The sequence below is a fragment of the Macrobrachium rosenbergii genome, chromosome 28, assembly GCF_040412425.1.
Source record: "Macrobrachium rosenbergii isolate ZJJX-2024 chromosome 28, ASM4041242v1, whole genome shotgun sequence".
NCBI lineage: Eukaryota > Metazoa > Arthropoda > Malacostraca > Decapoda > Palaemonidae > Macrobrachium > Macrobrachium rosenbergii.
This window is the reverse complement of record NC_089768.1, coordinates 14,244,166-14,269,930: the sequence shown is the minus strand read 5'-3', so window position 1 is coordinate 14,269,930 and position 25,765 is coordinate 14,244,166. Positions and strand designations below refer to the sequence as shown.

At 38.4% G+C, this 25,765-nt stretch overlaps 1 protein-coding gene across 23 annotated transcripts in view; it reads left to right on the top strand.

Moving 5' to 3' along the window:
• Window positions 1-25,765, top strand: part of per (period) — a 221,500-nt gene that overhangs the window by 170,806 nt on the left and 24,929 nt on the right. For 5 of the 23 annotated variants that reach the window (XM_067130127.1, XM_067130119.1, XM_067130117.1 and 2 more), the window contains exons 18-23: window positions 12,755-12,918; window positions 16,698-16,906; window positions 18,239-18,304; window positions 20,908-21,128; window positions 21,329-21,529; window positions 24,917-25,068. In XM_067130127.1, coding sequence (XP_066986228.1) covers window positions 12,755-12,918; window positions 16,698-16,906; window positions 18,239-18,304; window positions 20,908-21,128; window positions 21,329-21,529; window positions 24,917-25,068 — 1,013 coding nt within the window. The remainder of the gene's footprint in view (window positions 1-12,754; window positions 12,919-16,697; window positions 16,907-18,238; window positions 18,305-20,907; window positions 21,129-21,328; window positions 21,530-24,916; window positions 25,069-25,765) is intronic. The other 18 variants (XM_067130134.1, XM_067130126.1, XM_067130124.1 and 15 more) reach the window with 7 other exon arrangements.

Here is a 25,765-nt window from a genome sequence, read left to right as displayed (position 1 = left end):
ATAGCAGACCTATAATCAATATTAATGAAGTACAGAAACATATCCAAAGCAAAGCTATTTCAATTTTTTAAGCCAGGATAATCCTAATAGGCATCCAAGTTAAATCTTCATTGGCACATATAGTTTTCAGGCTTTTGGCAACTGGGAGAGAATAAAATATTTGATTGTGCCATTAGATATAAATGAAAAACCTAGAAAAGTTAAGAATGAACTATGTATAACTCTGCCATACCTTGATTGTATTACATGTTAATTTTTCATAACCAGTTTCCAGCTAGCACAGGAGAAAATCCCAGTGTAAAGACCTCAGGTTTGTATGTTAGGAAAAATACAAATTGTTTAAAAATTTGTGATTTGAGGTCTTGGGAAAAAGTGCATGTCTTACTGAACTTTTACATTGTTTGATGTGTAAAAGAAAATGCAGGCATTGACAAGATAAACTTGATATGCGTGTAGGGTCTCGAAGCTAAATTATTTTTCAAAAGTAAAAACCTCAGTAACTATTGAGGCAGTATAAATACTACCACCAAGTACTTCAAGATTAGTGTAGCATTTTAAACCATGTTTACTTCTGTTCCCAAATTCATTCATGGTTGCTGCTGGTCTAGCCTTGCAAATACAGTTCTATTAAACAGAGGAACAGGCTGAACATGGAGGAGGGTGTTGACCTATGGCTAAAGTTCGCTAATCTCCAACCAAATACCAGTGTTCTTGCTACTGTTCGTCAAACTCATCCTTATCATTAACAATGCTAAGCAGTTAAATAGAATTTTATTTTAATTTGTATTTAAAACATGGTTACTACAGTTTTATGTAACTTAATTTTGAAGTTTTTCATTATTATTATTGTTGCTTTTCTCATAAATATGTCCAGTGTGGTAACAGAAATTCAAATTGAATAAAGAATAACAACATGTAAAGGTGAAATGAATTGTATTGAGAAACAGTAATGAAGGAAATGGGCAAAAGGATTCATACCTTTTGATAAAGACATTTTTATTGATAATATGGATGTATTTATGTATTATTTTGATAGTGTAGTTGCTGGTTTCGTCCTCAAGGGGTTAACCTTCCATGGTGACCAAACTAATATCAAAGGATTCTCTTTTAGTTGGTCTCAAGGCCGAGTATTGTGTTGCAGTGATAAACTCTATGACGTGTGATGGAGTATGTAATGGACTCAAAGATGAGAGGACACTTTTCTTTATCTTCAGTGAAGTTGTACCTGGGTTGTTTCCATTGTCAAAATCTGCTAGAAGAAGTAGTTTTTAATGTGCATGCGCAGTTTACCAGATAGTTGACAAACAAACCCACACGGAGACCAAGAACCATTACTATTTGTTGGTCAACGCAGTAAGGTTAAATACTACCAGCACTCAAAAAAATTGGGCTTTTTTTCTCCGATTTCATTAGTGAGGCTCATGGGAACATCAAGTCAAGTGCTTAATTTTAAGTTCCAGTTAAAGTTTTAGTTTTAAACTTTTGGTGTTGGTAATTAATTTGTGTGAAAGCCGGAATCTGGCGTTTTCTTGCCAACACATGGTTGGCGCTAACTCATGATTGTTGATTGCTAGTTTTGTAAAGCACAAATTGTTTTGAAGAATTTGTCATTCTAACTAAATGTTTTAACTAAAAGAATGTTCCACAATTTATCATTAATATAGAAAATCCTTTCAAATTATACAGTGTCTACAATAATCTAGGCAGTAGCCTACATCAGATTAAGCGAGAATAATTTAGACTACATTAATAGTGGATGCTGTCTGTAGCCTATAACCTAGGATTACATACCGATAAGAGTGGACTACATAACCTGGATTAGGTAGTAAGCTAAATTAAGGTAAGTAAAAACCCTTTTTAGACATAACCTGTCATGGGCCTAAGTAGTAGCCTAGCTTAGACCAAGGACCCTAGGATTAGATAATAACAATAATATGTACTGTACACTGAAGCATGATCTAAATAATCCAGGACTAGACAGTACCTTATATTAGGTTAAATGAAAACCTTTTACAAGACATCCCATTATTGGACTAAAGCGTTAGCCTAGACCAGGTAACCTAGGACTAGATGAAATAGTAATTGTGCTGGATGAGATGGTAGCCTAACTTTAAGGCTACATACTAATGTAATTGTGTTTTAAGTAACCCATACCCTTAAGTGTGAATTAAGTAATCTGGATTAGGCAGTAGCCTAGATTACAGTAAGTGATAGCCTAGCTTTAAAGTTACACGTTATTGAGTTACTGTTTTATATAGTAGACCAAATAGCCTAGGATTGGATATAAACAACAACTGGGTTAGATAAAAATGTAGTCTTAACTATAAGGTTACATATTAGTAAGTTTCATTTTTTTCCTATAACCTATACTGTACATTTAAGAGTGATCTTAAATAATCTGGACTAGGCAGTACCTAATACTGAGCTAAGAAAGAAGATTTTAGGAAATATCCTATTATTGGTCGAAGTGGTAGTTTAGACCGAATAGCCTAGGATCATATATAAACAGTATCTAGACTCAATGTAATAACCTAGTTTTTACAACTCGGTAGCCTATCTGTAAGGCTACATATTAGTACAGGTCTTATGTAGCCTATATCCTTAAAAGTGAAATACACCTAGACCAGGCAATAGCCTAACCAGACTAAGTAGGAACCCCTTTTTTAAGGGTATATCTTACTATTTGCCTAAAACAGTAGTTCAGTTTAAATAAAGCAGTTCCTGAATATCAGATAAAAGGGTAGTCTTAGCCAGATAAAACAGCAAACTAGATTATAAGAGGGTTTTTCCTGTATAGTTCATATCCGTAAGTGTTTTTAATAAGCCTAGACTAGGCAGTGGCCTAGAATAGGTTAAACAAGAACCCTCTAAGAAATCCTTTATTCATAAATTAACATAGATTATGATAGAAGGATTAACTTAAGCCATATAAAACAGTAGCTTGGGTTAGTTAAACAAATTAGTTGATAGCAATTAGTCTAAATGGCATGACATTCAAAATTAAATATCACATATACACTGTTAGTCCGTTTGGTGTCAAAACTAACCTAAATCTTAGAGGGTTTAAGTTAACATAGATATTTAATCAAATATATTACAGCTGCAGATTTATAATCAAATTAGCCTGTAATACTGAAAATACTGTCTATATAAGGGACTACAGACAATTAGGACTAGCTACAGTAAAGCCCCCGTATTTGCGGTCTCATGATTCACGGACTCACCTGTTCGCGGATTTCTCTATGGAACATATATATACGCATTATTCGCTGAAAATTCACCCATTTGCGGTATTTTTCACTGAGAAATATTCACTAATTACTGTATTTTCATGTCATTTTCATGACTATCACTAATTACTGTATTTTCATGTCATTTTCATGACTAAATGCACTTTCTGTGATAAAACTATTAAAATACTCAGGTACCCTGTATAATCATTTTTAGAATTTTTTGTGTTTGAACTATCAAAATAGGCAGTTCTAAGTGTTTTAGAAGGGTTCTAAGTATTTTTAGAAGAGTTCTAAGTACTGTATTCATGGATTTTAGCTATTCACAGGGGTGTGGTACGCATCCCACACGAATTTGGGGGGTTTACCGTAGTTTCCTAATAACAACCTGATCACTACAGGGCCACCATTATGCAGAACCCTCAGCTCAAGTGCTCCGCAGCAAATTGCTCGGTTCATTATTTACCAGTGAGTGTGGCCCATACCTGCCATGAGCGTAGTTCATGTGAAAAACAAGAAAAATTTGGTTGGTCGCCAGATATGTGGGAATTTTGTAGTATGCTCCTGGCAGCAAGTTTTAAGGACAAAACAGCTCATTTTAAGCTTTCTCAATGGGTTCTAGGGTTCAGTAGGGGTGAGGAAGGGGGAGATTATATCTTTTTGGCAGAAATCCGAAAGCATATATCTAACCCTTTCTCAGAACAAGATCTATGTTTGGGCCAAAACCCAGTAACATCTGGAGTAAGTAGAGGAGTCTTCACATGGGGGTGACATTCTTACTAATAAATATGAAGTGGACATTGCCATCGAAATGACCCTGCTGAACCCAGAAAGATCAGGGACACAAATTTCAGCTAACCATGGGGGAAACCTTCCAGAAGGAATTCTATCCCCCATGCAGCTATCAGATGCTGAAGAGAATCTTTCCCCCAAAAGGGGTACTGTACTAGGATCCACCCGACCCCAACTGAAATTAATACATTTTTGAAGAGGTATACTAGTAACTCACCCAGGACTTCTGCCCCCTGGTTAACAAGTAGTTACAGTTCAGTTGCTGAAGTTCAGTCAGACTGTGCAAGCTTCCCCAAAAAGGGATACACAGTTTGCGGCATTTGATCAGTTCCGTAAGGAAATTATGAGTAACATCAAAGATGTCCTTACCACAGAACGGCAGTATATAATGGACATGATACAGGCAGTCCTTGCCTACCGGCGGCATTGGTTAACAGCGTATCGGTGTTACAGCACTTGACCAGCGATGTCATTAACTGTATGTTCAGTGCCAATCTCCAGTTAATGGCGCCATTAAGTGGGGATTTCGGTGCCAGTCTCTGGTTAACAGCACTGTTGATTTCGTTGCCAACCTCCAGTTAATGTTAGCTGCGCTCGGCTGGGGACTGCCTGTACGTGATTCCGAACAGGAAATTAAGGAAATTAAGTCAGTCATGTACACCCCAAAGTGTAAAAGCACTGCATCCTGCAACCAGAAAGTGAGAGCAGATACAGATTCTGCCCAAACAAGGTCTGATGTTAACTCCAACTGGAAACAACAAAATGGCTGGTTCATACTACAAAACTTCAGATCAAAACATAATAGGCGCTCCAATACTCACCCCTGATGATACTGATAATCCTTGGCGAGATGCCTCAATGTGCATTTTCTCTCCCGGTGGTAAGTATCTAATTAATGAGAGAAAAACTACGATCAAAGTTGTACATGTAGAGTTTAAAGACAGGGCAGCATTCCGTAACATAGAATGGTCCCTGGTACCACCTTTACCAGACATGGAGAAACCAGTAAAAGAAACGGTTCTCTTACCTGTGCCTGTAGCATTAAAAGCTATGGAAGATGCCTTTTACCAGGTCAGCGGAAAATGGATCTCTACTTCCATTCTGAATAAGACCCAAGTTGCTCACCAAGTAGTCCCAGCCTTCTGTCCCTTCCCTTTCAAAATAATTAATCATGTGAAAGCAGAGGTTCAGAATTTTGTTGTGACTAGAAAACGAGAGTCAATGGCAGAATTAAAATCATTTGCCACGGTCATCCCAGTTTCGAAAAATTCCACCATGGAATGAGCAATGCTTCAACTCCCTTTTGAAAGGAAAAAGCTCCCTTTAGATATAGCTACTCAGCTATTTGGGACCCCTATGAGAAGAATCTCAGAGGGGGCAGCCTCGTCAGAATTTTATGCTAGGACCCAACTCCGTAGTGTTGTAACGTCTACCACCTTGCTGGAAGTTGTCACCAAAAGGCTTCAAGAAGATTCCAGAACAGTTTTTGCTGTTGTGGCCAAAAGTCTTATGAGAACCATATGGGAAGGACTCTATGACTTTCTAGATGGGCGCATAAAAGCGCGAATGGAAATATTGGAGGTCTCTGACAAGTCACTTCCCAATGTGACTTCATTATTACTCTCTAACCCCTTCTGTAAGAACCTGTTTGAGGAGTCTGTTGTGGCTCAACTCAACAAGCAAGCCCGCCAACAGAATTTTACAGTGTATGCTCTTCTAGGGAGAGGGGAATTCATGAAACAAAAAACCTGAAACTTCCCTTTAGCCAACCCAAAAAAGGCTTGCTATGATCAAAAATCAAATAAGCCTTCAGTCACCACCAAAAGTTTTTCTCAGAAACGGGTAGGTGATCAGAAGGGACAACTCCCTACAAAAGAACAACAACAACAAGGACATCCTTTTCACAAGGTCCTAAACCTTCTTATATGGGAAAAGGAAAAGCAACACCTGGAATGCCTATGAAGGGCAAAGGCAGAGGAAGAGGCGGATACCAATAGGAATTGTATGGTCGGGGGGTTGGCTTTGACGACACCACAGGCAATGGAAGTCTTCCCCTTTGGGACACGGCATTATTTTTTGTGGGCTGGGGTGGAAGTGGCCTTTTCCCCCACCCCCTCCTTTAAAGGGGTTCTTCCAAAAACCAGACCCCTCTCTGGAAGATTATGTGCAGTAGGCCCTGTTAAAGGGAGCCGTAGAGAAACGTGTGTATATTCACCACCAAGCACGTCGGAACGAACAGTGATCCTTGACCTATCAACATTGATCAAGCACATTGTTTGCCAGAAGTTTCAGATGACTACCATTGCCCAAGTATGCTCAATCATTCCAAAAGGGAGCTGGACAGCTTCTATAGATCTGAATGATGCATACTGGCATGTCCCTGTCGCTGTTCCCTTCTGCCCCTTCCTAGGGTTCCAGATGGGAAAAGATACGTATAGGTTCAAAGTTATGCCCTTTGGGCTAAACATTGCCCAAGAATTTTTACAAAACTAGCAATGGTAGTTGTTTGAGAACTCAGACAAAAATGAATATAACCAATAGCCTACCTAGATGAGTGGTTATTCTGGGGCCCCACAAGAAAAGAGTGCTTGAAAAACCTAAGAGCAGTGGTCAACAGACTCCAGTCAAAAAGGTTTATAGTAAACTGGAAAAAATCCCACCTCATGCCCAGCAGACGCTTTCAGTGGCTGGGACAGTGTTGGGACACTCTTCACAGCCTTTTGTCTTTCCACATCAATACTCAAAACAGAATAAGGGAAGACCTCAAAATGTTCCTCGCACGGCCCAGAGTTTCCAAACAGCGATTAGAACGTATGATGGGCCTGCTGCAGTTCGCACCAGTAATAGATCCAATATCCAGATTGCAACTAAAAGATGTGAACAAATTCTGGCTATCAAAGGCAAGAAAAGAGATGTGAGACCAACCTCAACAAAAGAATAAAAAAGTTGGGGAGATACTTTGGCCTTTGACCCAGAAGAAATCTCTGGTGAAGCAGGTCACCCTGACTCCTCCATCTGTACAAGTGACAACACACCCAGATGCCTCGTTGACAGGTTGGGGAGGACACTGGGATTATTGTCAGGTGGCAGGGAGGTGGTCAGCTACTCTGAGGAATTGTCATATCAGTTTCCTGGAGCTGATGGTTATCTTTTTGTCTCTCAAAATCTCAAACCTCCAGAAGAGACACAGTTTGTTGGTTCTAGACAACATGATTGCAGTGTCCTGCATCAAGAGTTTTGGATCACTTTCACCTCCTCTCAATATAATAATGCTAGCCATCCTTCGGATGGCGCAAGCAAGGGAGTGGCACTTATATGCAATTCACCTCACAGGGTCTCTCAGCATAATAGCAGACTCTCTATTAAGGAAAATGACAGCCTCAACAGAGTGGATGTTGGACAACTACTCTTTTCAAACAATACATAGCCAACATGCTTCCACAACCGGAAGTGGACTTGTTCGCCACATCCGAGAATCACAAACTCCCAGTGTATGTCACCAAACTTGGACAGTCAAGCAACAGCAAGAGATGCCTTCTTACAAGACTGAAACAAATGGAGGACGATATACCTTTTTCCTCCATTGTCCTAGATTTCAGAGGTTTTGCACAAGCTGTTAACTTTCAAAGAAACAGCTTGCTTAATAGCCCCAGATTGGCCAACCAAGCATTGGTTCTTATTACTCCAACAATGGGCAAAGAGATCAATTCCACTACTGTCCGCTGTTCTATCCCAGGCAGTAGGAAGGAAAGTTGTCTATGCATCCCCCTCTCTTAGTTGAGACCTTAACATGTGGATTTTTTAAATATTGTCTGCCATGAAAATTACTGATCCAATATTGCTAGGTACCTAGTGCAAAAACTACGGACATCATGTATCCAGCAACATCAGTCTGTATGGAAGATATGGTTAGATTATATCCATACTGAGAGCCCAGTTGAGATTTATATGGAAACATTTTAAAATTTTCTTATATACCTTTTGAAGACAAACACCTTGCAGTTACAACAATCATGGCAAAAAGGCAGCATTAACAGAACCCTTAATTTATGGATTCGGTACTGACTCTAATATAGAAATTGTCATTTCCCTTTTGCAGTTTTTTGCACTACAAAGACCCACTCCCAAAAGGCTTCCAATTACTTGGTTCCTGAACAAGGTGCTTAGACTTCTGTCAACCTCTCAATTCAGCGGAGCCAATAAAGTACTGTACAACCACAACTCAAATGCTGCAAAAGGCGATCTTCTTGATTGCATTAGCATCAGGAGCTCATATTAGTGAACTGGGCTCTCTTTGACAGGGACGATACATCACACAAACAGCTGACCTTCAGTTATTATTGTCCCCTTGCCCATTATTCCCGGCCGAGAATGAGAATCCTTTTTAGAGAAGGAAATCTATTCTGATAAGAAAACTCAATTTAGCAGACAAAACTTTATGCATGGTTCAAGCACTCAAGGTCTGCTTAGCTGTCACAACAAACATCCCAAAAGGTCCGATTTTCCTACACCCTAGCACAAATAAATCACTCTCTACAAGGGCTGAGAATAATTTTAGTGTCCCTCATTAAAAAGGAAAATCCAAACTCCTTTCCTAGGTCACATGATAATAGGAAAGTAAGTACTGTATGTAAGAGCCTGACGCCGTCTCTTCCAAACACGTGTGTGTGCGTGTGTTCGTCATCCATCGGAGTGGACAAGGCAACAAGAGCATCTCGTTTTCTTTCTCTAAAGGAACACGATTTCAACCATACAATATTTCCGTCTGTTTCTCCCTAACCATTGTTGTCTTGATTTATGTACAATCACCACTACTTGCATTGCCATGCAAGCATTCTAACCATTTACTCACAATGTTCCACCGAATCTTCTGTATCAAACTGTATGTGTGTTTCTGTTTGTGAAGACGCCAAACGTCTCTCCATTTCACATATATTATGTGACTGCATTGTATTCATTAATCTGTCTTGAATCTCATGCAATTGGCCATATGTAGAATTTCCTGGCCTTTCCATTGATATATGTTTCATCACTGTATGTTAATCGTGTCTCTCAAGATCGCCATCTGTTTGTCTGCTGACAAACACAGATGCCCGAGTCTGTACCTCTGTTTTACCTGTCTGTGTGTAGACGCTACTTTACCGCTTGCACGCATCAATAACATCTTCAAAGATTCTGTACGTTTATCTCAGTAAGGAACTACCAATAAACCAGTAAACACCCAGCCAGTATGTCACTCAATCCCCAGTCCTTACACTGGTAACCCTGGAGTGACCCGAAGGACCCAGCCGACCCAAGATGACGACCCACACGCCGACAGACCCTTTGCCGCCTTGCTGCTTCCCGCCGTTCCTGAGTTCTCAGTAGAAGTCCGACCCTCTGAGATGACCCACCCCACCACTGGAGCCCTGGATGCCTCCTCCAGGAAACCTGAAGCCGCCCCCGCACTCGTACTGGACGAGCTGACCAACGAAGGACCAGCCAATGTCATCCTTCAGCCTGCTGCCGCCCCCCTTGAGCTGGCTACCAAGGATCAGCCGCCGTCATCCTTCAGCCCTCGAGCTGGCCACCAACGGATCATCCGACGTCACCCTTCAGCCTGCTCCCGTCCTCCTCGAGCTCCTGCCGGCCGGTGCCGCCCTTCAGCCTCCTACCTGCCGCTAGCCCAAGCTCTTCGAGCCAACTACAATTGTCGGCAAGACAATTTCCGCATCGATACCTTGCTTGGGGGGGAAGTATTGTAAGAGCCCGTCGCCCCGACGCTGTCTCTTCCAAACACAACCGCACCGCACCCTCTGCCTGAGCAGTCATCTCCGCAGCTGGGCCGATTAATCTGACGTTACCCACGTCTTGGGGGAGAGTATTTGTAAGAGCCTGACGCCGTCTCTTCCAAACACGTGTGTGTGCGTGTGTTCGTCATCCATCGGAGTGGACAAGACAACAAGAGCATCTCGTTTTCTTTCTCTAAAGGAACGCGATTTCAACCATACAATATTTCCGTCTGTTTCTCCCTAACCGTTGTTGTCTTGATTTTTGTACAATCTCCACTACTTGCATTGCCATGCAAGCATTCTAACCATGTACTGTACTCACAATGTTCCACCGAATCTTCTGTATCAAACTGTATGTGTGTGTTTCTGTTTGTGAAGACGCCAAACATCTTTCCATTTCATATATATTATGAGACTGCATTGTATTCATTAATCTGTCTTGAATCTCATGCAACTGGCCATATGTAGAATTTCCTGGCCTTTCCATTGATATATGTTTCATCACTGTATGTTAATTGTGTCTCTCAATATCGCCATCTGTTTGTCTGCCGACAAACACAGATCCCGAGTCTGTACCTCTGTTTTACCTGTCTGTGTGTAGACGCTACTTTACCGCTCGCACGCATCAATAACATCTTCGAAGATTCTGTACATTTATCTCAGTAAGGAACTACCAATAAACCAGTAAACACTCAGCCAGTATGTCACTCAATCCCCAGTCCTTACACTAGAAATGTCTCTTTCTAAGAAGACTCCGAATGTACAGGGTGGTCATCAGAGACAGTATTCTGAAATCATTATTGCCATGAGCTAGAACAAATTTGATTACACTGTGTATCAGTAGGTGGTATGGTCAGTCTTAACCCCATAGGCACTACAGCAGAAAGCCAGGGGTCTCCTTGACAGGTGGGTATGCTAACTATCTCTGGGGAAGGTGCAACGAGACTGCAACCAAACCCAGCATGCTTAGGTAAGTCACTGAAGAACTTCACCCTAGAAACATAAGTTCGCGTTTAGTTTTTTGTTCTTTGTTACCAAAACCTGAGGGGTATTTGGAATAAAGAATGGTGCTTGAAACTTGTGGCTTGACCTCGGATCAGAAATATTTTTTCTTTCGGTTGTTGGGATCAAAATTTGAGAACTTAAGCCTTTTCGTCACCCATCAGTTTCTTTGTAAAGCTTCTTGAGAATGAAACAAGCAACTGCAATATAAAAAAACAGGTTTTGACGTAGGAAAAACCTGTTTTTGGTAGTTGCTGTTGAGTCCTCAAAACCCTCCGACTTCCTTGACAAAAAAGCATGGGATTTGGGCAAAAGATCACCTTGCATTGACCAACAGAAAGTAATGCTTCTTGGTCTCCGTATGGGTCTGTTTGTCGACAATGTGACGAAATATGCATGCGCATTAATCACTTCTTCTTGTAGCAGGTTTTGACGATGGAAATAACCCGGGTACAGCTTCGCTGAAGATAAGAGAAAGTGTCCTCTTATCTTTGAGTCCATTACATATTCCATCACATGTTATAGTGTTTATCACTATGACACCATACCTGGCCATGAGACCAACTAAAAGAGAATTTTTTTATATTAGTTTGGTCACCATGTAGCCCTGGTAGGCCATGGAAGGGTAACTCCTTGAGGATGCGACTACCAAAAATAGTTTTTCCTACGTCAAAACATGTTTTTTAGACGGCAGGGTTTCCATAAGGAATCAAGGATTCCACGAAAAGGCTGATGGTCTTGAAAGATGTAAGTCTCCTAGCAGGGCTGTTGGGATAGAGAAAATCTAGATGCAGTTTTCTTATATTTTTTTAAAGATTTACTGTATAGGGCTCTTTCTTCAACACTCAGTAAATTGTATCAGTTTTAGCTAACTAATAGGTTTTTAATTATCGAAAAATTATGAAATTGGGAACCTATTTAAAGTGCTTGCATAAATGCAGATTGCAAAAAGTTGCAGGTGGGTCTTCAGCTTCCAGTGTTCACAATGGTTGCTTAAAAGTTCATTTAAAGCCTTAGAAAACTACCATGAATATAGACACTTTCGAACAGCTAGAATGCTTACAGAAAACAGCTGGATACTTGTAATGTCCATTTGGATTCAAGCCCAGCCTTTTTCAAGTTAATTTTAGTTATGACTTTGACTTTGGTAACTATAATGCCCTGGTGAAGTAGTATCATCTTTGAGAATCAGGCATTATAAGAGATATATTGCACATGATCATATGTTAACTACTTGTTGCTAACTATACCTCCAGCCAGTTAGCCAGTTATTTCTTAAATTTAGCTCTTTAGTTATCTATGCATTCCTTAATAATCCCTTCTTTAGGGAATATGTAAAAGTGATTTTTATACTATGGAATATTGATTTTTTTAAAGATTTCACATCTCTGTTCCTTCAACAATTAAAATACTGGGGGGAAATTATCATGAAATTGTAGATCTCGCCTTCATAAGGTTATCTGGATAACTAAAAACAATGGCAATCTGATAAATTTCTCTGAAGCAGAAGTTACTTTTACCACATAGCATTTAGATTTTAAATGCAGTTTTTTGTTTGTGCACAGGTCACAGCAAAATCAGGAACTGTAATTTAATCAGTTGATTTTTAATAAGCAAACTAAGTTTTATTAAATAAAGCCAAACAAATTTAACAGAGATTATCTATTGACATTTCTCCATTGGAATGAAGATTGAGAATTTATAAATAGACTTGAGTGCAGGTTTGTGCCTTGATCCCCCTTTCTCTTTTTGAATTTATGATGTCATATTTATATTAAGATTGAACATGACCTTATTTTCAAATTGTTGTATTCAAGTTTTTCTGCTAGTTATTTTTTATTTTTTTCAAGATGTGCCACAAGTTATGTTGAGCTCTTTTGAGACTTTTTTTTATGTTTTTGGATGACAATACCTCTATTATCATATGAAAATAATCATGTTAAATTTTCTTTTTCTCAGCATCATGGAGTGAAGAGGCCATCAACAGCTATGGAGCATGAGTCAAGTGCACACAAACAAGCATTTATTGCCCCATCAGCAGGAGAGACAGGTCAACCGCTAAAACCACCTCCAACTGATGTTTGGCCACGCACAGACAACACCTCATCTGTACCTCCCTGTGGGTAAGTATCTGTGCGCAAAATTCTTTCCACATCTATACTTTCTGGTTACAAATCATTGTTGTATAACCTATCACTTTGGTATACAGTAATTCTTTCGGGAGACATTGAGCTGAACCCTGGGCCTGTTACTCATAACAAAAAAGTCCATTCAGCACTTATTTCTAGGTAATTCCGTTGCTATATACCAGAGAAAGCTAAATGAAATGCTGGAGTTACTACCCCCAGAGCGAGCTCCACTAGATGGAGTCGTGTATGGAAAAGGGTGAACTACAAAAACACGGAACCTTATCCTATAGAGATTCCCAATGTCAAAAGTCCCAACGAGAGAGGTGCCGATACAAGCCCATGCACTACTCGTGGACTGTATACAAGGCAACACTAGCCGCATTCCATGTTAGCACCCACCCCACTAGAATGATGTTTACCATGGGAGGGAGAGAATGAAAAACAGGGGTGGGTCACCGGGTGACACGGGCCCCTCTCCAGAAATAGATTTTTCCTTTGTCAAAATCCTTTTTCTGGATCGGGGTCCCGTGTCAGCCGGTGAAATAATAACAGAAATAAACATCAATCTTATGCTATTAAAGACTTAAATAGAGACGTTGAAAACTAGGAGAATTCTACCCTGAACATTAGTAAGGTCCTCTAAATTCATGTAATGAAAATAATGTAAGTGGTCACCGTCTAAGATCATGAGCTTAGAATAGAACCTGAATAGGCTTGTATTAAGAAAATACTTCCTGCCTAATAGCAGACCCAATTTGCCCATATGATTTGATGTTTTTATCTGAGACTCTTGTGAGTAGTAGCAAGTCAAAGGTTGAGCTTTTAATCCCACGGTTTGATGGTCCTGACTTTATTTATCGTCGTAACATCCCACATGCGCAAAGTATGGCTGTACAGTATACACTAAGTCCAGACGACCCATTTATCGTCAGAAAAATTTGGGGTGTAGTTGCCATGAAGCTCTCGGTTTTAAAATTTTCAATAAGTTCTACAACATGTACATATTTGCTGTTTACTGCAATCCATATATTGACGATTCTATACAAGACTGCCTCTTGGAAAAGATTAGTATGGCTCAGTTACAGGATTCGTGGAGACTAATGCAAAGCACAGTGAGTAGCTAAACTCATATTCCACAGATCAACATGGCCGGTCTGCTCTTGAGTTCTGTGTATCCTCCAATTTTGTCCAGCTAATGGAGGAACCTATCCACATTTCTGGTAATAGATTAAATCTCACATTCACAGATGGTCCGGCTTTTGTCAAGTCCAAGGTCTGTGAATATATAGGCACTTCTGATCATTGCACCAGTGAGATGGACATATCTGTCAATCATTATATTCCTAATGCCACCACTGGAAAAACGGTTTGGCTAAAATCCAGAGCCAATTGGGATCGCATTATTGAAGCTTTTCAGGCACTTAATATATCAGATGCTATGTTAGATCCTGATCCCAAGAAGTTAAATGAAATGCTGATGGCTATTTTAATAAGATATGTCCATAGAAAGGTCACCAAATTTAGGACAAATGGGCAGCCATGGTTTGATGATATAGTATATGTAGTTGAGCCTACGATGACAAACAGACCAAATTTAATGCGTGGAGACAAAATCGTTCAATTGAAAATTACACCATTTTTGTTGAGTCTCGTCGTGCTGTGAATAGAACTTACCATACAGCTGAGCAAAATTACAATAATTCCCTGAAGAGGACAACTTGAAGGAATTACTCAGCCTTATCTGTAGTGGACCAAATTGTCATCATGTATCTTTGGGTCAAGGTCATCTTCCATTCCACCACTACTAACAGATGATGGCAGATTGGCTACTGGCCTTAGGGAAAAGGCTGAACTGCTTCATCAAGCTTTTGAAGCTAAGCTATCAGCTGAGGATGTCCCTCTCCCTGATACTTGTCATCCTGAACCTATTCTCACAAAATTTGCATTTCACTCCAAGAATGTTAAGAAAATTCTGGATAATCTTGACAGCTGGGGTAGAATTTTAGGACAGCTTCTAGTGTGTTGTCCCCTGTGTTGTCTCCCAGGATAAGTAGATTCTATAGATTTTTATGTTGACGTGGCATATCTGCACACTGCAGTAACTACAGGCCAATTTCTATTCCCTCTGTGGTCTCCAAAGTTGTTGAAAAACTTATTTTTTAGCCACTACTGTATATAAATATACAGAATCTAAAGGGTTGTTAGCTGATAGTCAATACTGTATGCATATAGGAAGCAGTTAGGTACTTGCGATGCTCTTTTAGACTTAACTTACCATTTGCAAGGAACCTTGATAGGTTTTTTGCATGCAGAGTAATTCAAATAGATTTTAGTGCTGCTTTTGATTTAGTAAATCACAAGGCACTTATTTATGAACATGAGAATCTTGGAGTGGGTGGATATGTTTTAGGATTACTTCAAGATTTCCTAACAGGTAGGCAGCAGCCAGTTGCTGTGGATGAGATCTTTAGTGAACCAAGACCTATTTTGTCTGGAGTTCCACAGGGTAGTGTTCTTGGTATGGCTGTTGGCCTGGAAAACAAGATTGTTTAGTATGCTGACGATGCAACACTTGTGGGTGTAGTAAAGTCTCCACTTATGAGAAATGAAGCTGCCCTCAGCCTCAGTCAGGACATGTACCTGATCAGTGAATGATGTAGTCGGTGGGGAAATGAGGCTGAACTCCAGTAAAACAAAAACACTATTGATTAGCAGATCCCATATAAAAATTCCACCCCTTCCTCCCCTTCAGGTGGATGGAACTTTGCTGAATGAGTGAAGCTTTAATTATTCTAGGTGAAACTTTTGACTCACATCTAACTTTTGAGAATTTTGACTCACATCTAACTTTTGAGAAACATCTATTGAAAGTTTCAGCAAATGCCAGATGAAAGTTAGGTATTGTTTATCTTAAGGCCTCATATATTTATAACAGTGATAAAATCAGTGCAACCTGTTTTAGGTCGTTTGTGCTTCCTCTGCTAGAATACTGTTCTCTGGTGTTGATGTCTTCTTCTGCCAAAGATTTATCTCTTATAGATGGAGTGGTTCTTGTTGGTAGGTTTCTGTTTCCTAATACAGTAGCAGTTATGACTTGTACCATCGACAGATGGTCTCTTCTTTGTTACTTTTCATAAGTTGTGTTTCAATAGAGATCTTTCACATTCACAATTGATCCCCAATCCCGTTTACTTGCTAAGAGCAACTGGATTTGCTGAACAACAGCACCAATATGCAGTAAATATGCCTCGCTGTCAAACTTCTCAGTTCCAGAGTTCCTTTATTCTTCACACTGTTGGACTGTGGAATAGCCTCCCAGAGGATGTCATGCAACTGAAACTTCAGAAGGTCGAGCGAAGTTGCAATTCATTACTACCCTAATACTATTCTCCTTGCATTTTAATACATTTTTATCTATTTATTAATTTATTTATTTTTTAATTTTTAATAGGTAGGATCTGTTCTTTATGTACTTAACTCCCTCTTACTTCTTCCAAATGAACACCATATTTTTTGGAAGCTTGAATTTCAAGTCAGTGAACCCTGTGGGCTTGTTCCATATGAGTAGGTTTCATCTTATGAATAATAAAAATAATAATAATGAGAGAACAAAATAATGAAGATCTAGTCTTTTTAAATTAATATGTAATGTATTACATAATGCTTAAAAGTAAATTTAGAATTGCACATATTTTTTCATGCAGTGGCAAATTATACTTGAATGAGAATGAATACTGTGCTAAAAGTTTTTTTATAATTCTTTCTTGTTTTAGAGCAAATGGGCCATCTGTAGAAAGCAACGTTGGCCGTGCTAGCAGATTAACAGCTCCATCATTCCCTGGTATTGTGCCAGGATTTTATCTGCCAACAAGCTCACCTAATTTGTCTTCTATACCCTCCATGGATAGCATGACAATTCCTCAACCACCTGGCCCAACTATAGTTATGCAGCACCAACAACCAACTTTTCTACAACCGCAAGGTGAGTGACCATATTTTACCTGTAGTATTCACTTTTCTGTAAGGACTCTTTTGCAGATGACATTATAGCTGTTAATTGTGCGTCCACCAACATTCAGAGGTTATTTTAATGGAAGGGTTGGTATTCCTGGTAGGCCTAGGGACACCCAGACATCTGCGTATCCCCTCTGAACAGACTGTACAAGAGGGAGCTGCCTCCTCTTCCTGAATTAACGGGCAGCAACATTACATACAGGAACTCCCGAAACCTCCCCCCCTCAAATCTTCTTAAGATGAAATCAAAGAAGAATGAGTGGGAGAATAATCTTTGTGAGGAGAAGAAGAAGAAGCAGAGAGAGGAGATTTAGGTAAAGAAGAGGTGGAACAAGAAGGAATAGGAACGCCTGTCATCAAGGGAGACGAAAAGCCTTCCCAGGTTGGCGCCGTTGGTTTCCTCTTATTAACATATCTCTTCCATTGCTTAGGAGACCAAAGACAACACTCAGAACAGGGGTTACTTAGCCTCAAACGTTAGCTCTGCACCTACTACAAGTGGAATGTGGATCTGTAGACAAAGGAGACAAGTAACAGGAACAAGAGCTGTTACCATCTCTAGGACATTGTCTCTGAAGCCTGGGAGGCTTGGCAGAATCAAGGGTTTGCATATCGGTAATGCAAGAAACACACAGACAATACAAAATCATACAAAAAAAACACAACAAAAAAGAAAGAAAGAAATTAGAAGAGCGGGCAGGAAATGCGAAATAACCAGCTTCTTGCGAAAGATGGGCACAAACTGTCTTGCTATGAAGGGGTTAGAGAGAAACTGTTATGATGATGCATAGGGGGTTAAAACAGGTTGCATAGCTTCCTCATTCTCCCATGTTGGCTGATGCCCGTTTGCCACCAATTCCTTGTGTTATTTTTAACCAGACTCCAGCCAGCACCAGAGAACTTATCCCTACATTAAGACCGAACGTTTGTTAGTTGTGAAAAATACAAAGTGATTTAAAATTTGTAATTTTTTTCAACACAAACCCATTACTTTACATTAGCCGTGGTGTATTTATCATTACAAACTCAGGATACTCCACAGAAGAAGAACCCTCCAGTTCCCTTTGAATATCAGTTCATCTAGGCTCCACTGGGCCTTTGATGACAGACTGGGTCACAGTTTGTGAGCCTGTCACTGTAAACAGTTAGCAAACTTTTCTTAGTCAATTTTTTTACACAACCTATGTAAATAACAGCACAGTATTTCATTTATGTTTGTCAATCAGTTGAAGTATATAAGCTCATTCTAGTAGGGAATGTCTCAGAAAAGTGTGTACAGTAATACCTTTATTACTTACAGCTAATGGGGTTTTCTTCACCAGCCCTGGTTTCAGTAGGTGCCTGCCTTCATCACTTCCCGACTACTGTAAGTGTTAAATTTCCTTAGGATCAGCTTCCTGTTCATTGTTTTCTTGGCTTTCTCACTGGTGTAGGTATTGACACTTATTTATCATTCACTGTGTATGGCCTAATTACTGAGTCATATTACTCAGTTTATTATAAAACTGGTATCCTTTCTGTATAAAGTTAATTACCCAGACAAGGTTACAGTTTTGGTCCTGTTATTCATTTGTTAACAGGATTATGAACAACTCTATGGATTGATTCTTATAGAACTTTTTCTTAAGGTGGGCTTTGTGATTGGCGAGAATGGACTAAATTTTGAGATATGGAAATATAGTTTTTGACCTTCCATGGGTCAGAGGTCAAATAGGAAATGAACCATGGCCATTCTTACTCCTTTGGTAAAGCCAATTTGTAGAGTGAAGCCAGGGTCCAGGTCATACTTGAAGTTCAAGGGTCAGGTAGTATTTTAACACACTGACCGTGAATTTTGAACTACATATTTGGCATGCATAATCTGCTAATGATACCAATGTGCTGTGATGTCAAGGTCATAATTACAGTATAATTTGAGGTCAAAGGTCAAATAAGAATTTTACCATGTGTATCTTTTAAAGAACATGAGATAGTGACATTATATTTTACTTACAATGAACTAACAGTGCCAGTGTTCACATTGAGATAAAAAATCAAGCTTAGAGGTCAAATGCCATATAATGATTTTTACTTGGCCATACCCTTTGAATAATATTATACAAAAACTGATGATCCTGATGTGTAACCAGGTCTAGGTCAAGTCCATACTTAGTGATCGAAGTCAAATAGAATTAAATTTGTCTACAACTTTTGACCTACTACATATGATTTAGACTCCATGTGTAGCAACAAGTGATTATTATAGCAATCTAAACTTACGGAAAATCTGAGTGTAAGAGAAATGCTTTTGGATGTGTGGCTTCTGAGTAGCTAGATATTCTATTCAATTTCATGTCATCAAAAATTTAATCACAAAATTTCTGTCATGCTAAATTTACAGAAATGATAGCTAGAAAGTTTGATGATGCTCTTCTGAGTACTAACATATGACTGAAGTATGCTGACATATTGTTTTTTGCCTATTTTTACTATAAACTGTGAGGGAATCTGTGGAACATAAAATACTACATCTAATATGAGTTTGCTATGCTTTCTGTTTTATGCCTCCCATAAAATATATGCAACTTACACACATCTACACCTAACACCAACAGAATTTCTGAGAAATAACAGTTACAATATATGAAAAAATCAAATTTGAAAACAAAAGAAAAGGAAATGCACAAACAAAAAAGACTTGATATATGATATACATTAAAATTTGAATAAATATGAGAAATTAAACAAAGTTTGCTGATACAATATAAACGGTGACGCTGAAATCAAATAGCTTGTGCAGTATCATACATTATACCCTATTGTCCAATTTAGGTCTACTCTAATTTATACCCAGAGGCTGGGAACCGTAAATTAGGTACTATTTGTATTATGCATTGTCATGTTTAGAATTTTTTTGCTCTACAGTTTTCTGAATATCTATTAAGAACAGTACTTCCTTAGTTTTGTTTCCTCATTTGGAAACTGAAGTATCTGGAAATATAATTCCATTGTTACTGCTCTCCTCCCTTTGGGTTACATTACCCCTCACGTTCTATGATCAACTAATTTTCAGATTAGCCAAAAAGGCCCTTTCTTGATTCATTTAGACTTCTGAATGACAAGCATTCCTACTGCTTTGATAGGAGGCACTTAGAATATTGTCTTCTTTTCCCTTTAAAGAATTTACATCTTTGAATGCCCATGATCCAAAGCTTCCATTTCACTCCTAACCTTGCCTCAGTACTATTTCATTGTCTGGGCAGCAGATTGTGTCTTCAGATGTGTTGCTGAACATTCCCCGGCTTTCCAGCTGTGATGCTGTTGTCATTGTTGACCTTGCACTTAGACCACATGATACTACTTATGCTCCTGATAGAATCTTGAAATTTGCCTTGTGTGTTTGACAAGAGTATGTTTAACTATTTGTGGTATCTGGGTCATCTCAGTTGCTATTTTAGCTGCCTTATTCTTATGATGATCATGTAACCAATATTCTCCAGCCTTGGTTTATGCCAGTGCCTCAATATCATGGCATTTTATATTCTCAGGTTTTATTTCTCTTGCTTAAGGGTAAGATTCTGGTTGACTTTCTCTTCTTTTGTTTATATATGCTTTTGGCACTTTATATCTAACTTTTAAATATGTATTTTCTTTCAGTTGCTGGTTATCTATTTGATATTAATTACATGTTTAATTTTGCTCAACTATGCTTGTTTTTTCTGTATACAGTATTTGTATCTGGGCACTGTGCTCTGGAGGAGACTGAGAGTCAAGTTAATGGTATTTTGACTTCATATGTAGGAATATGAGTCATGATATAATAACCATTCTTATCTTGGGCAGGAATTGCATGTAATTTTAGTCTTGCTTCCAATTTTTTTTGAAAAGTCCATAAAATATAATGCTTATGGAGTATTAATCATCTCTACTTCATGATTTTGGTAGATATGGCAAAAAAGTAGTTTTGTATTTTCTGTTTACTTTTTACAGCTAGTGTGGCAGTACCTCTACAATACATGGGTGCTTTCCCTGGTGTGATGTATCAGCCTGTAGGCCCTCCACTCTTCAATGCTCCACCTCTTATGCTTCCTAATGTAGTTTATCAGCATACTGTTGTTCAACCACCTATGGGCCAAGTGTCTATGCCACAACAGTCTGATGGAGAAAAACGATCTGGTGCTGAAAGTGAACAAGAAATAGAAACAGGCAAGGTAAGGCAATTTCAAAAGGATTCCAGTCTGTATTGGTAACTGGTATTTACCTATCAGAATCAGCTATATGTTGTCTTTAGTGAATAATAGTGAGTAATGGTTCACCATAATTGAAGTTTTTAACCATTTAGGATTGCTAGTATTTTGAATATTTTAAAATCAACATAGTTCAGTTACAGTGATATTTGATATCTTTGCAGAGACTAGCTACAAAACGTCCAATTGTTCATTTGCATCGTCCAGACTCCCAAGCTACTTCAGTGAAGGCAGAACCTGGGTCTGCTCGTGGTAGTAATGCTTCTGCATCAGGAAAGCTAATAAGTACTCATTCTCATGCTGCTGAAAGCATTCGCTCGTACTTAGAAGATACTAATCAGATGTCTCCTGGCTGTGCACCCAAGGTAATTATTGAATAATACATGTGCATCTTTATAGTTTCCGTTGTACTGTGCCTAAATTACAAAATTAGTTGTAGTCAAACATACATACATGGAGAATTTTACTTCAGCACACAAAATGTTACTTCATACTGTAAGGACAATACATACAGGACATTCTGTAGCAAATTAGGTTCTGTGTTGCAGAGTCTAGGTACGTTGTATAAGTTTAGGTTTCCTTGAACAATTTTGGTTTCTGAGTAGCTTTAGACAACTTTTTCCATAGTTTTTTCATGGTTGAATATGAGAAGGGTTACCCCTGCAAGTGCTTGAAAATAAGAGGAGCAAATGGTAATTTTAAGAATGAAAGCAGATGCATGCTTTTTTCATGTAAAGGAAGGATGCAGATGCACATTATGCTTATTGTTCCATATTTTAATGAAGTAAGCTCTTGCTAATCCCACCAAGATTAATCCAATTTTCCTTAGATAAACCAACCCCAGTCAAGTGTTGGAATTTACGTAAGTAATTTCCCCATACATGTACAGTTTACCTTACATGGTACCCTGTAGGGTAACTGAAGGTTCTCTGCAGTGCAATTTAGCCACTGGGTGCATTGCCTTCTGTCTTTACTCTTTATCCATTCAATAAGGTCTCCTTCCACTGGGCTGTTGTACTTCTTCAATTTGTGCACAATTTTCACCTTTTATTTGATAATACAGTAAATTCTTTAGGCCAGCCATTTGAATGTCTAGAGAAATGGCTCAGTGGTACGGTTAAATACAGTACTTAAGAACTATACTGTACAGGTTAATCAAATATATCCACAAATATTAAAAATAGTATGATAAACTTAGAAGTAATATATGATTCACTGTATTCCTGGAGCAAATTAAATATTTTAGCTTTCCATGATCATCCAGCTCCATGTTTGTTAGCTTCTCTCTCTCTCTCTCTTCTTTTATGCACTGAGTCGTAAATGTTTATCATTTATTAGATAAGTTGTGTAAGCTACAGAAAAACTGCTGAAAATGTGAGAAATAAAATACTATATGAGGCGTCCGGAGGTAAAGGGGTGACATCGCCAAATCAACGATTTTGAGTTAGTCCTAGAAAATTATAGAGAAATCCATTGCTATGATTTCCACATACTGGCCAAGCAATATTGACCATTAAAACCATTGAACAGAGGGGTGGCAGTCCACAGGTTTTCACGTGTATTTCTTGGTTTCATGTTCTTCCCCCGGGAAGTAAAGGGCGAACATGGCCATGGTGCGCGAGCCAATGAGCAGCTCCCTTTCATCCAGCCGTGTTTATAGCTTCATGCTCAACCAACCACAGCCCGCATAGCGCACCAGCACGGTAGTATTAAATGACTGACAATAATCTATGAACCATTTACATTGGGAACCGAGGGAAAAATACTGTAAATGTGTGGTATGTTAAAATTGCCAATCTATCAAAACTCATAAAAATTTGTTTTTGGGTTTACAATGAAATGGCTCATAGTGTATGTACGGTGAACAAAGAAGTTTTTAAAAATGTAAAAAAAAATTGGGTTTTCCTATTTTCATAACTGTTTTGCATACTGGGGTATGCAAATTTTGATGTTTTATGATTTTTTTTCCTAACACAGCCTTATTGTTTTTTCATTTTTTTTATATATGGCTAGGCAAGATAAGTAAAATGCACGTAAACATGGATGTAGTAAGTCAAGAGAAATGTCCGATATCGATAGTTCAACTTTGAACGCATTTTACTCAAAATCAGGTTTTGGCGATGTCGCCCCTCTACCTCCGGACACCTAATATTAACTTTACATAGATGAAAGCAAATAATTTTGGACTTGGCCAGGGAAGAAAGGAGAGAATATTAAATAAAGGAACCCAGAAGTAACAGTATGTGAAGCTAGATAGCTGTGAGCCTTTGATGTATATTTTATAGATTGTGATCAAGTTGATGTTTTTTCCTTGTAGTATAATTTAGATTTGGTCACTTCTGTACTTAGATTACCTCTTGTGAAATGCTATAGTTGTCTAGTGACCCAAAGACTTCTGGATAGGTCTCCCTTATAAAAATTACCAAAGGGAAGGGCCTCTAGAAAAGGGACAGTTTTAAAATGTACTGTATAGACATTTAGGTGGGTATTTACCAAAACCATGGTAAAAGAAATGTGAGTGCAATATTGTGTAACAGAGAATTAGGAAATCCCTAGTAACAGCATTTGCTGCTCAAAGTGCAACAAAGGATAAAGAAAAATTAGACACTTTTAAATAGGATTTTCACATTACATGAAGGAATAAAAATAAATGTCTGGAAAAATTAACAGATTAAGAAGCCCATGTTTCAGCTCATAGGTCAGCACCTCTAGGTATTGGGAGACTTAAATGTAGGGGGGTCACCTGCCTGCACACTGTTAACAATTAACAGGTTTTGGTGTAGGAAAAACCTATTTTTGGTAGTCGCTGTTGAGTCCTCAAGGGTTTTGAGGACTTAACAGCAACTACCAAAAATAGGGTTTTCCTATGTCAAAACCTGTTTTATGATAGCGTAGTCGCTGTTTCGACCTTAAGGAGTTCCATGGAAGGTAACTCCCTGAGGACAAAACAGCGGCTACGCCATAAAAAAAACAGGTTTTGACGTAGGAAAAACCTATTTTTGGTACGAAACAGCGACTACTCTGTAAAAAATATCTTATATAAAGAATTACCCTTGAGGTACATGATGATGATTTCATTGTTCTTCCCTTCTTAGGATGAATGAGTAACGATTGTTAAATGGAGCTAGGTTATTCCCTCCTTTACAGAAAATAGATTTGTGTTGTATGTCATAGTTTTTCTTTGTCTGTGAGTTCTTTTTAGGAAGAAGGGGAATCCTCTCACTTCAACCATCAGGATAAAGATCAGATTGGTTATTCAAGATTTAAAACATTTCTTGTGTTGGTATCTCATTAAGTTGCACAGCATTTTGAATTTTCATATTTTGGAAAAAAAAAAACTGGTGATCTACAAAAAATGTTATTGTGATCAAAGTGAATAGTGTATCATTTAAACTTCAAAGTACTGTAGATGTAATTCTTATAGTTATGCAGTATGAATTCACAGCTGCATTATATATCTGGAAAATCACTTGTACCACTTGCTTGTATCTTTTACTAGCTTCTTATCTTTAAATTTGCAAACTTCTCAATTAGTGAAAGGTTAGTAGCCACCATTTAGAATATGGTAATGTAAATTTAGAAAGCTATAGTTTCAAGGTTTAGAGTTGTACTTGCATATTAAGGATATCTTTTTATTTTTCTTATTTTTTAATTTAGACTTTCCTTAATATTTTTCATTATTCCTTTAGATCTTGGAGAATCCTAATTTTGTAGATTTTATTCTTGTTGATCATTTAACTATAAACTCACAGGATATTGAGAATCGCCGTGCCTCATCACAGGTGTCACAGTTGTCGCAGTCTACTAGTGTTCAGGCTGAAGCTGAGAGCATTGGATCGCCAGGGAAACAGGAGAAAATGATCATTGGAGACCAAGGGCCCAGAGTAGCGGGATCCAGGTATAGGTATTTGTAGGCTTTGTTTCATTGTTTGATGACTTATTTAGTTATGCATTGTGCTGACCTTGTACAGTACAATATTATCAATTAATTTTAATGCAGGGAGAATATTAAATATGTATTTGTATGATTAGAAGCCATTCTCTATTGAGCTTAATGCTTTGTATGAAGGGGCTGACAATTTCAGTATTCACTAAGATCCTGTTACCTTCGTGGCTGAGAAATCTCTCAGGTGATCTCACCATCTCAGTCAGGGCAAAGTTTTAGTATGTGATTTGATGACAGATTTTCCCACTTACCGTACTCAGAATAAAGTTTTAGAATGTGGTTTTCATGACAAATTTTCCGTATTCCTTGTTTGTTGATTCTTTTTTGTCTGAGGGATTCTTGCTCTTAATCCTTTCTGTTCCTTCCATCTAGTTGTGATTTTTCTTTCTTTTTATTGTTGAGTGTTTAGTTTCCAGCCAGTACCTTGACTTGAGTGTTTTTTCTTTTTGTTGGTAGCAGTCTAGTGGTAAGCCAGTGAAGACCACTCAAGATTTAATGCTTTAGTTATTAGCCCAATTTTCAACTATCTGTGAACAGTTCCTAACAGTATGTTATAGGTAAATCAAGAATTAAGGAGTTTAGGAATATCCAAATTATTTTGAATTTTTATATTTAGGCACTGTTGAATACTGACAGTTTATTCTTCACAGTTAAA